The 13,058-nt window shown below is 39.3% G+C and overlaps 1 protein-coding gene across 1 annotated transcript in view; it reads right to left on the bottom strand.

Moving 5' to 3' along the window:
• Positions 1–390: 390 nt before the first annotated feature.
• The window catches only part of PDXDC1 (pyridoxal dependent decarboxylase domain containing 1), a 55,149-nt gene continuing 42,481 nt past the window's right edge, over positions 391–13,058 (bottom strand). Inside the window, exons 17-23 of the mRNA XM_048868274.2 lie at positions 12,232–12,403; positions 11,382–11,500; positions 8,724–8,845; positions 5,160–5,252; positions 4,965–5,061; positions 3,360–3,464; positions 391–2,287 (exon numbers count right to left, since the gene is read on the bottom strand). Coding sequence (XP_048724231.1) covers positions 2,016–2,287; positions 3,360–3,464; positions 4,965–5,061; positions 5,160–5,252; positions 8,724–8,845; positions 11,382–11,500; positions 12,232–12,403 — 980 coding nt within the window. The 3' untranslated portion in view covers positions 391–2,015. The remainder of the gene's footprint in view (positions 2,288–3,359; positions 3,465–4,964; positions 5,062–5,159; positions 5,253–8,723; positions 8,846–11,381; positions 11,501–12,231; positions 12,404–13,058) is intronic.

Below are 13,058 nucleotides of genomic sequence, written 5' to 3'. Positions count from 1 at the left end.
CTCTTTTGTTTCACTGTATGAGAGTAGTAGCCCTAGGGCTTCTCTCTGGAATCTTTTAACCGAACTCAAAAGCAACTTCTGTCCCTCCCTGGACTTGAAACTTAAACATCCTGGGTCCTCCCTACAGTAATGCTGAGGCTCAGGCTACCTTGCTGGAGTCTTGTACTTGTCTGAGCCTTGAGTGAACTGGAAGTAGCAACAACAGTTGGAACACAGTGGCTGTGCAATAGCTGGCTAGAGATTGTAGTAGAGGTGTTTGATACCCTAGTTTTTCTTATGTCATCAAATGGTACCTAGAACAGCCATCCCCATCGTTCAAACACCTGTTTTCATAAACTACCACACCCATGTTAGTGCAGCTTTCTTCAGTGGTAATTGAATTCTCAGATGTTGTAATTTGAAGAATCTTTATTGAAACATTTGGGTAATATCTAAAGTATGTAGCTCTAGTCCAACAAAACCACTAGTTCAGCAATTCCAAATATAAAAATATTAAATTAATTTTGCCCCCCCCCCCCACAAATATACCCATGTTAATATACTTTCATTTCCAAATAAACTAATAAGGAAGACTAGTTGACTTAATTGTTTTTGTATTTAAGAAAATTGCACTGTTTTATCTGAGAAGTATCTGAAATTATAAACAAAAAGTTTGACTTAATATACTTTAACTACAATTCCCCAGCTAATCAAAAACTGAAAAGTTGATAGTACATATAAATCAACAAAAAATCCTTAACAAAATATCACAATGCTATCCAATCCTGTTACCACTGGAACCATCATGATGACCTACACAAGGTAGTAATTTACGCACATCCTATTTATGTTAAGGGAATACTGGTGATAGTGTTAACAAATCAATTTTGTAGGGCTGGATCTATTTTTTTTTTTTAGGGTGTCTGTTTTCCTTCTGCAGGTAATATAGTGGAGAAAATACTTCTGAACATTAAACTTCTGTCTAATATCACAAGTTAACAGATTATAAAGGAGCTATGTGCTGTAGTGTATGTAACCTATAATTTCAAGTATATACAATATCTACTAAAAGTAAGTTATGTTACTCAAATGAGAATAGTGTAGAAACCATCACCAACATGACTTTTTCAAGCTTTACTAACTTTAAAAATATCTAACCAAAGATTCCAGTAACTGTGTTCATAGGATCGGTTATAGAGGGTGTGCAGCAGTAAATGAGGCTAGATCTGTATTAGTGCTTCTTGCCAGTGATAGAGGCAAGAAGCAACTGTCATGCAGAGGCACTATTACTTTCTATAAGGGTTAACACAAGCCCAGTAAGGTTAAGGAGCTTAACTGAGTGGACCAATTCCTACAACAGGGAAAAAAAAAAGTTGATGGCAAAGTAGTATTTACATATTCATAATATACATCCCTGTCATTCATTGCACCGCAACTGCTTGACAACCCTTTTCGTAAGGGGCAATGAATTTCTAATGAAAAGTAGGGATTAAAAAAGCAATGAGATGAAGTGCACTACAGACAGAGTAATTGTGGGGTTGGTTTTTTTTTTAAGATTTAAACTGATTTAAAATATAAAAGTGAGCAACTGGTAGGTTTATTGAATATTTTTAAGTTAGGACCACTTTACAAATATCATCACCAGGTGCATGTTTAACCTTAACTCAAATGTATGATCAACTCATTAAGCATTATAATGCCACCTGGATTCATACAATAACTGTCACTTTTGCCAAAAGATATTCCTTCGGGCAAATGTGTATAAGCCATTAAAATAAATCAGGTATCACTTTGGAGATAAGGTATATAGGATTAAAACAATTGTAATAAGTGTACAATAAAACAAGTTAACTGGCCCGTAGGGGAAAAAGCTTTGTTTTTAACTTGCTTTTGTGCAAAATCCCTGTTAATTGTGAATTACAGTAGTAGTTACTGTACTAACGTGTGGCACTGTTCACATATTGAATACATCAAACTTCCCTGCCCTACAGGGAATGTGGTTATTATACAAAGTCCTAATTCACAAAATCTGGATTTTATCTTAGACTTTCTTGTTCTTCGACTTTAGTGGAGTCATTTCCCGATTTTTGTGATTTGTCACTTTGCAGGTCTTCAGTTTTGTCATTTGTTACCTGTGCTATCTCATTCTGCTGCTCTGCTTTCTCTGTCTCCACGGTCCCTTGCTCTTGTATAGCAGACACAGAATGGGACCGTTGCTCAATCTTTTCCAAGTCATCAGTGTGACTAACTGAACTGGTCTCACTAAATCCATCAGAGCTTCTTAAAGATCTTTTAAAAAGCTTTTGACCTGTGGAAAAATGAATATAACATTAGAAGGCAGTAAATGCACAGATAAATCTATAGAAAATATAAGCCACAGTTTTAAAAGCTGGTCTCTATTTTTAAAGCCATAGCTGCATTTAAGTTCATTTAGACATAAAGCACAGATATGTAACTGATGTAATCTGCACCAGTAGTTGTTTTCCCTTGTGTAAACAGTAACCCAGTTAAGGCTTGGCTGGAAAAAACTGACAGTCAGTAAAAAGAGCAAGTCAAGGGACACATTATTTGATAAGACTGTTTTGGATGGGTAAGTTACTAAAACAGTTCACTGTGCCCCAAAGGGATTTCCAGAGGATTAATGACCAACTAGAGAAGCTGACAGACCAAACTAAATTCAAACCTAAATCTAACCCGAGGAAAGAGGACAAGACCATCAGTATAGCTTTGCCAGCCTACACTTGGGTAATCAGCTCATTTACACAGTGAAAGGAAAAAAAGCTCATCTTGCCTCTCCTGAGCAGATTTATGTTGTTGTGTAATTTCATGCTAAGATATCATTACTTCCACTAAATACCACATTTGTGTAATACAGCAAAAAAACTGCAGTGGCCAAAATAAATGAAATCATTCTCCTTGTTTTTTTGGGGTTGTTGGTTTGTCTTCTTGATGATTTTCAAACTTCAGTAACCCTCAGAGCGAACTAGAGAACTTACGGTTCTACAATATTTTCCAGAGGAAAAAGCCCTGTGGTCAGAGGCAGTATTGGTGTTTAGAAGAATAGATATCTCTCCTGCAGTCCCAGGAATTATTCCTTCAGAGCACAATGAGGGTGGGAAAAGATTATTTAAATGGTGCTCCATTCTGGGTCTTTTTGACTGCTGCACTGGTCATTTAAAATCAACAGGAGGACAGGTACAATTACAAACAAGATTAGTGCTCTAGTTTGACATGATCAGGAATGTGGAGACAATAAAGCAAATCTCATACATTGATTAGGCAATAAAACTCCATTATGTACTAATTAGCTTTTTCAACAAAGCAGAGTGTTCTTTAGCATCAAACTGCACATTAATTAAAATTAATTGGAGGAAACTTACCAGGAAGCCTTTGTTTAATGCGATTGGGAGTTGGAGTGGGGGGTGGAGTGGTCCCAGTCCCCTGTGCTTTTGATACATATGTGGGTTCTGTGGACTCTAGAGAGCCTGCCAATGGGGGAAAAAAAAGTCTTGAAAGAGACAAAGTTTTATTGACACCACTAAATAATATTAGAACCAGATAACACATTAACTAAGTACACATTTTTTAAACTTTTCTGGTGCTCTATATTTAACTCACTCTCCTGCATGTCCCCAAGCAAGTATTAAAGCCCAGATCATCAAAGGTATTTAGGTGCTTGACTCCCTTTCAGATTCTAAGCCCCAATTCTGAAGCTGTACTTGCCATCTCCCCATGAATCTGTGCCATTCTAATCACGAACAGAATATACTATGCTTCAAGTACAGAAAGGGACATGAACTATTACATACAGATTCTCAAAATAATCAAATGACTGACCCCCACTTCTAACATAGTGAACATTCTCCTTCTCCTCCACCACTGGAAACTTGATACATCCTGAGCTTCAAACTTCATTTTAAGTCCCTGTGAGCACAGCACTTTAAAGGAACATTTGATCAGAAATAGGATAAATCCTTCTCAGGCAAATCTTGCCTTTTTCTGCCAAAGGAATCTTCCATTCTGTGCTTCAACCACTGTGGGAGAAGTGAAGCAACACATTGAACATGCTTCCCCCACCCTCCTAGCTTAAAAATAAATATAAGGCTGGCCTGACACATATATATATAAATATAAGGCTGCCCGCAGGCCTCTGCTACCACCTTATCAGCCTCCCCCAGTCTGAGAACTTACAGTCTCAGGGAAAACTAGGCTAGTACTTACTCCAGAATGACTTGCATGAGGTACAAGTGGAATCCAACTAGAATAATTTTCCCATTCACTCTTTTACACTGCCATGGATTCCCTCCACATAGCCATGTTCACACCATACCCATCATAGTCAAGAGCTAGTCCCAATTCGGTTCTAACCTGCCGGTCCCAGACTACTAATGTCTTACTGTGCAGACTAGTGAAGGCTGGGAATATGACAGGCCAGAGGACACCAAGAACTCAAATATAAAAGTTAATTTAGTTAGAGCATTCAGGTCAATTGGGTACCACCGTAATATATATGTACACACACATACAGATACACATGTAGATATATCGTGCTTGTATATATTACACACTTGGAGGAATGCTCTTAGGACACTAAGCTCTCCCCATCCTGCTGTTTTTTTGTACAAGAAGTCCAAGCAGAAATCCAATTTTCCAACTTACACAGATGATTTGAAGAGCCCCTTCTTGCAATATAATGGAGGGAACAACAGCCAACTCCAGCAAATCGCTTTAATTTGACTTGAGAATTGTAAGTGTTGAGATTTAAAGGGAACTGGACAGATGGTGGCATTAGATATTTTCTTATTCAGTGTTGGAGAAGGGGTGGGTAGACAATGTTCCTTTCGATCTTAAGAGTGCCTTTTTAATCACATAATTTGGACATCTTATAAATCAGTTAACAAGAAATCTGTGTAACATTGTAAAGGTTTCCACATTTTACAGAATTATTGCTAATGTACTATTGCTGCAGATGTATTTATTCCTACCTGCTGTTAAGTCAAATGTTCTTCCCTTTGGTGATGCTTGAAATGGAGAAAACCAGTTCAGCACAGAGCCAACTACAGGAATCTGTCGTAGCAGGCCCTGTAAAACATGCCGTTAAAAGATGATTCCAGTGAATGAGCCATCTAAGTGTTACAAAGTTATGTGATGCAGATAACAGATTATTTTGGAATTCTTACCTCTTCAAGAAGTCTTTCTTCATTTGCTTTCTGAAGCTGAACCTGTGCTTCCTGTATCCCCCTTCTAACGACTTCAGTCATGTTTTCCAGCAGCTAATTAAAAACGGAAGAGCATGCATTACGGCACTTAAACTGGCTTCTTGGTCCCTAACATGAAGATTAAAATTTAAATGGGGACATTTGTGCATTTTTCTAAATTAGGTCAGCAGTTGACTAATGCCATTTATTTAATACTATAAATAGACAACTATAGATTGAGAATAGGGTTTTTTTACATGGATCTTGAAGTCAGAATGCCACACATTTAATTGCAATGGCATGTATTTCTCTTGCTTAGAAGTAGGCTACTCACCTCTAGCCAGAGTTCTTTGAGTGTCTTCTGTATATTCATACTCATGAATATGCCAGTTGTGCAGCTGTGCTGGCTGAACCTTTCGATTGCCGTGCCTGCTGGAGCGCTATTGCACCTCCACCTATCTCCTCCTCTCACTGTTCCTGAACTTTCTGAGAGCCCCAGCGAAGGATATGAGTTTGGATAGATTTTGTTCTGGCAACACGTTGATTTACCCGTCATCCAAGTACAGGTATATGTGGATCTCTTGTCTCCATAAATGTGCTACCACCTCCCTGAGGCACTTGTAAAAACTCTGGGGGCAGTGGAACAGCTGAAGAGAAGGATTCTGATTTGAAAATAATTCTCCTCTACTAGGAAGCAAAGATATTGGCGGTGCAATGATCTGACTGAAATAGCCTTAAAACTGAGAACAGCAAACCAACCTTGCAAAGAGAGGGAAGGTATTATGGATGCCAGTTTAAAGATATAGAATCAGAACTTCCTGATAAAGGAGTTGAGTTTTTTCAGGTCTAATATAGGTCAAAGACGCAGCAGCGTGGGAATCTGAAGAAGCCTTCCTTTTCTTTTCAGAGTCCTCCTTGCTTCCTTCCAGATTTGACCTAAGTTGAGATCCACATGGTAGATCTTAGCTACCACTGTCATGGTCAGTTACTGAGGAAGTTCAGGATGGAGAATTGAACCCAGTGTATCAGCAATGACAGCTGTTTGCTTTGTTAGACTGGGACAGTACCTAACATCTGCTCAGCACCAGCAAGCTAAGCGCACATGGGAGTCAGCGTTTGAATCCCCTTACAGCAGTATGCTGTGTCCAACTGGGGAGCTCAACCAGATCTGTGACAGATCGTTCTAGACACAACACTGACTCCCGAAGCTCTGCTGACAGAGGCCTTCTTTACACCCTGAGTTTTTCCCCCACCAAAGTTCCTGGTTCCAAGGGAGGTGTCACTCCTGCAGATGGTCTCTGCTCACAGAGACCATCACCAACAAGTTATTTCTGCCTTTCAGTTTCAGATCCAATGGATCAGGATCCTTTTTAGGTACCATAGGTTTCTTGAGATCTGAACTGAAGATGGCATCTTATGCAGAGGTGTCAGGGTTCCCTCCCCACTCTGAACTCTGGGGTACAGATGTGGGGACCTGCATGAAAGACCCCCTAAGCTTCTTTTTACCAACTTAGATTAAAAACTTCCCCAAGGCACAAATCCTTTCCTTGTCCTTGGACGGTATTGCTGCCACCACCAAGTGATTTAGACAAAAATTCAGGAAAACTGTCACTTGGAGTCCCTTGTTCCTCAAAATATCCTCCAAGCCCTTTCACCCCCTTTCCTGGGGAGGCTTGAGAATAATGTGAGTACCGACAAGACCCTTTGTCCATAGGGCACTGAAAATCAAACAGGTTCTTAAAGGAAGAACTTTAGTTCAAGAAAAAAGTAAAAGAATCACACCTGCAAAATCAGGATGGAAGGTAACTTTACAGGGTAACAAAAAGATTTAAACACAGAGGATTCCCCTCTAGGCTCAGCTTCAAAGTTACAAAAAACAGGAATAAAACTCCCTCTTAGCATAGGGGAAATTCACAAGCTAAAACAAAAGATAATCTAATGCATTTTCTTACCTTTACTTACAATTTTTGTAATTTTATGTGTGTTATTTCAGGTATGTTTTCAGGAGTTGTTTTACCTGCTTGGTCTCTCTCTCTCTGTCCAGAGAGGGAACAAACAAAGACAGCACAAACAAAACCTCCCTCCCAGATTTGAAAGTATCTTCTTTCCCCGTTGGTCCTTCTGGGCAGGTGCCAACTAGGTTATTTGAGCTCCTTAACCCCTTACAGGTAGAGTGATTCTGTACCTCTGGCCAGGAGGGATTTTATGTTACTGCATACATAAAGGTTGTTACCCTTCCCTTTATATTTATGACAAGAGGTCTCTGCTGCCTCTTCTCTCAAGTAGTATCAGGGTCTATTTGCTTGCTCACAGATCACAGATGTGTACAATATCTAGAGGGCTTGTCTGTCAAAGCCTCCTGCCAGCAGGACCATTTGCAGTCTGTTCTGCTGTTCTTCCCATACTCTTGGGGTGAAAGCACCTCAGACTGAACACCCTGAGGGACAATGTCCCTACGTGACGGGCACCTCGTATGAGCATCAAATGCAGGGAAAAAGGTGCACCTCTTAATAGCTAGTCTCTAGATCTTCAAAACCACCATTGGATTCTAATAGTGGAACCAGAGATGAACTAATAATTACTTAGAAAATTTAATGTTTCCTTTAAAAAAAACGCCTAACCCTTAAAATGCCAACACAAGAAAACTAAGCTAAATCATTAAGCTAAAGCATAATGAGCACTATCCAAGCACGGGATTCAGGCTAAGAGTCCAAATGCAGTTCCTGATCCAGCCGCTGCAGCAGTTGGAAGGAACTGAGGTGGCTAGAGAGCAAATACCTTCTTTTATAGTCTCACCTGCAATGTTCAGAAACAGTGAGGGAAGGAACAGGAGAGGCGCAATAGCACTCAACAGGCACAGCTACGTAATCAGCGCATCCCCAGGAATGGGAATATGCAGAGTACACGTGAACAAGGATTTATTCTGTGGGTGCAGTGTTGTTCAAATAACCACCACTTTCCTTTTTACTGAAGGTTTTGTTATGACAACTTCAACAGGCCAGATATTAGGGATAGTAACCAAAGCTCCTCATGTAATCCTGTATAAGCACCAACGTTTTTACTAGCAATAAAGGCATTGTAAATCCAGTTTTCAAGCTGTTGACTTAACAAATAAAATGAATGGAAAACGTTAAGTGGCAGATTTTCAAGATAGTGTGTTGGCATAGTTCCACTGAATTCAGTGGAACAATTTACACCAGTTGATGATCTGCCCCAGATCAGTCAAAAACGGAAAAAAAAAGTCTGATGGCTTAAACCATTATAGAAACTGTACAGTCACTCAGTTTGCCTATTTCCATACCAGAAAGGCATCTAATTCTAGCAAAAGCGTTATAAACACAAAAATGTAAACCTAAACCAAGGTATCATGAGAGAGTCATAATACTGTGAAGTTCTCTCACCATGTAGATGCAAATCACTATATAGCTAAATACGTGCAATTTTCTTTCACATCAAAGAATACGAAGTTGCCCTGAAACCAGTTTGGAGAAAACTAACGCTAAAACAGTCTGTAATTTTGAAAATACGTAAGATTTCAATACATACTCTAGAATTTTCTTCAATTTCTCTGCCTGTTGCTGCAATAGTTTCTACCAGCTCAGACACATCCAGATCTTCAGTTACCATGCCGATATACACACAGTTCTTCTCCCCTCCAAATTCTGGGCCTGTGAACAGAATGGAGATTCCATATTTTTACACTTTTGCAGCAAAATCTAAGTGCCTCTTTAACAAGGTTTAAAAATTACAAAATGTAATAGATCGTGTAGTTAGTAAAAAGAGAAAAATATTTAGCTTCATAGAGGAAGATAACCTTACAACAGGCACCCTATTCACACTTATGTGCCAGGGAATCCAACCATATTTTTGTTTTAGTGCTTAACTGTAATCTTTGCATATGCCCAATTCACTGAAATCAAACTTACGTACTTGGCATTGCACTTTTTCAAAGAGGAAAAACATAACTAAGTTTAGACAGGAAGTAATACAGTAGATATTTTATATTACTGTGTGCTTATAATAAGAAGCAACATGAAAAGCTGCATGAAACCACCGATTGTGAAAAACAGAGCATTTAAGCAGCTGAGTTTTCTATTCCAAAAGCTGTGGTGTTCTGAGGGATGCCACTAGGCCCTTTCTTCCCCCTACTGTTGAACATAGATGGGTTAATGAGGCATTTTTACAATTGCCTAATACTGTATATATACACACTTAAATAGCACATTATTGTACCTTCTAAAGAGCCACATTATTCTGGAACATCTTTCAACAGAATGGATCGATAACTCTGACACACTTAAACTTATTCTTAAAGATGAATATGGAATATTAGTACTCTCTAATAGAAAAGTAATGCTATATTAGCATTGCCTTAAGTAGAGGTAACAGCAACACTTACTGATTTTCATCTTCAAAGCAGTCTATAACCATTGATCCTTACAACACTTGTGTAGTAGGCATTATAATTCTCATTTTACAGATGGGAAAATAAAATCAAATGTATGCAGGTTACGTGGCTTCCATAAAGCCAAAGGCGTCATTAGCATGATAAAAAAAATAAAAAATGTTTTGCCTAAGGTCTGCAGGATTGCGTGTTTTAAAACTGTCAAAGATCTGAAAGACAGAAATTCCCGAGTTCGTGTCTTGGAGTGGTCACTTAACCTCAGTCTCTTCATCAGCACGAGGGAAATTAAAATACCCACCTCATAGGGATAGTTACTGAATAACATTTACATAGTTCTTAGGAAATTAAAAGCTCTAAGGGCATGATCCTATGAAGTGGTGAGCACCTCCTGCAAGGTATGGATCATCTTCAACTCCCACTAAAATCAATAGGAGTAGACACCTGTTGATTAGCACCTCTTGAGATTTGGCCTTTAGTGCTATTATTATCATTACTAACCCATGGCAAAACCACCTAACAGTGTTCACTTGCTATGTTTTTAATGTTCCCATTTCACCTTTGAGAGAAAGCTGAAATACAGCAGCTGTGGGTATGCTCTGTGGCTAGTCTTTTTAAAGCAGAAGTAGCACTGAGAGGACCAGGCAAGGTTCACCTGGAAATTCCATGTGTGCACAGAGGCCATTGTATAAGTTTATGCAGGATTTCGTGGTTCACTGATTTTATATCACTCTAGTGGGGTTCTAGACAACTGTTTCGTTAAGCACATTCACACATGACATCTAGGCCATTAGCTTTTTAAAGATTAAAAAGGAGTCTGGCTTTATTAATTAGTTACAATAAGACTGGAAACCACTAATGTATCAAAATGCAACACATTCCTACCAGTTCCAGGACAATGAAAACATATTGTAATACATTCATTTACTCATGCAATGTGTAACTGAGTATTTTAGTTATATGTTATAGCCAGAGGCAGGGCCGGCTCTAGGCACCAGCAAAGCAAGCAGGTGCTTGGAGCGGCACATTTGCAGGGGCAGCATTGGGGCCATTTTTAATTTTTTTTGCTTGGGGGTTGGCCCTGCAGGCGCTCACCCAGGTAGACACTGTCCCGGCCCTGAAGCTGACACCAAAGTCCAGGTGGAAGAGCCTCAGCGGGTGGCCAAAGCTGGCCCCGGGACTGGGGTCCATCAGCAGCAGCATGGGGGGCGCCCTGGGGCCGTTGTGGTTTACGCCGCCGGCCGCGGCCAACCATCCAGCAGGCTCCAACACATGGAGCGCGGGACACTCGGGCTGGGGTCCGCCCCGTGGGGAGCACGGAGCCACCTGCAAGTGCCGCAGGGCAGCTGCCCTCCAGCACCGCAGCTGGGGCTGTGCGAAGCCCAATTAAGCCACAATGAAAACATTTCTCCTCCGCCCCTTCAAAAACAAAATACAAGCCAGAACTTTGTCAACATAAGCAACATAATATTTGTGTTTTCTAGGATGAAAACACTTCTCATGCTTGAGGTTTGGTGGGAACAAAGGATGTAGCTCACTCTGCTGAAGCTGTTGCTGACAAGCAGCACTACTGCTGTCTAGTAGCCTCTCATCTGAAACGAGCAGTGGGGAAGGAAGCATGATCAGAGAGACAATATATGTAGAAACGCATCTACTGTTTAATGTAGAAGCGGACAGAACTTTTGAATAATACATGAATGTATGACTTGTAGTGAGATTTATAACAACAGTTTTGGCAAAAAAGAATTGAGAACATTAACCTGATTATTTACAGAACTGATATTACCAACAATGATAATTACCCAAAGAAAAAGAGAGATCCGATTCCAGTTCATTTAATTTTTTCAAAAGTCCAGTGTTAATTTTCTCTGCTTCTTTCTCTTGTTTGTCATCCTTCTTCCCATCACTGTTATACTCGTACCTTTAAAATCAAGCCAGAGGACAGCAAGCCATTTTATTTTACAATACAAACAAAACAGAACAAATCTGCACTTCTAACATCTTTCAACAATTTACCTACATGTACCTGTAAACTTGTGTAGTGGGTGAAGTTTGAATAGTGATAGCAACCAACCAAGCTGGAGAAAATTTTGTAATGTTTGCAGTTGAAGGAAAAGCCTTTTTGGATGCAGCAAAATTTCTTAAATAGCTTTCTGGAAGTACTGTATTGATAATGGCTCAGCTCTTTCTGACCACATAAGAACCTTAATGATAATGATATCCAATATATGAGCAGCACTGTATTTGCCAAAAGAGACAAACAAGTTCTACTACTGTTTAAAGATAAACTGATTGCAGTAGTAGGCTAAATACATAAGGTACACAGGTACATTAACGTTTACTACAAATAATCCACAAGGCTGCTTAAATTCTAGTTGTTAACTCAATTATTTTTGCAAACCAGGTCTTTAGCTTCCAGGAAGTTCCAAACTCCTAGGTAATTTCACAAAATTCAGACATCCTCGTAAGAAAATGTAGTTTATTCACAAGTCAGTTAAGAAAATTGCAGCTGTGCCATAAACTGGATTTTGCTGGTCCAAAGGATCACTAGTGAAGAGGGCACTTATTCTCTCTGCTGAAGGTATGGTCTATCCAAGTATCTCTTGAAGTAAAGCTCAGACAATGTCATATCTGGAACTACCTAGCACTTACCTTACAACACCCAGTCCTGGCCAGCTGAGGTCTTCAATATATGACAAGCCTACTGTTCTTTTCACTTCTTGCTCAAATTCCTCTCTTAGCTGCAGTGTGCATGTCAATATTGGTATCTTCATTTTTAAGCAATCCACCAACTGATCTACATCTTGCACTTCAGTTCCTAAAACTGAAGAGCTAATGAATTAGCATGTGAATTACTGAATTGACAGAGTTTTCATATTTTAGATGCGGTAAGACGGGTGCCATGGTTACCTATATTTATAGATAACCCACTTTACAAGCCAATCCTAAATATGATTTTTGAACATTATTGAATTATCTTAATCTGTGTGTGGAAGGCTGTTTTTCTTCAGCTTGCCATTCACTGAAAACACTCAACACATCAGATGGCTGGAGCCAAATATTAAGGAGAAAAAAATAAGCTAATTGTAATTCCAAGAAATTGATTTTCTGATATTATAAAGTAAAAATGGTAGTTAGCAACAGGAAATCCCTCCCTCTACAGACAAAAGGTTACAAAAAAGATCAGCTAGCTTCAGTTTTAATTACAAAGTTCAGTATCACCAAGGTTACTCATTAAACTGGAATCCCTTGTTCTGTCATTTAATTTCTATAAAAGTTCTTCCCAGTAGCTACCTCCATCTCTCTGTAACATCAGAGCCTACACCCTCTTCTATGAGAGAGAGGGAAAAAGTTTTCTTTTCAGTACTAAGGAAAATAACCAAGCTTTAATGGATACTATTTTCTTCTTCCAATTAGTCTATTATATTCTAAACATGGGCTCAGTTCCTGTGTCTAATCATCTGAATAAGCAGGCCAAA

The sequence above is a fragment of the Caretta caretta genome, chromosome 10, assembly GCF_965140235.1.
Source record: "Caretta caretta isolate rCarCar2 chromosome 10, rCarCar1.hap1, whole genome shotgun sequence".
NCBI lineage: Eukaryota > Metazoa > Chordata > Testudines > Cheloniidae > Caretta > Caretta caretta.
Note: the sequence above shows the minus strand (reverse complement) of the source record. Positions and strands in the feature narration are given on the sequence as shown.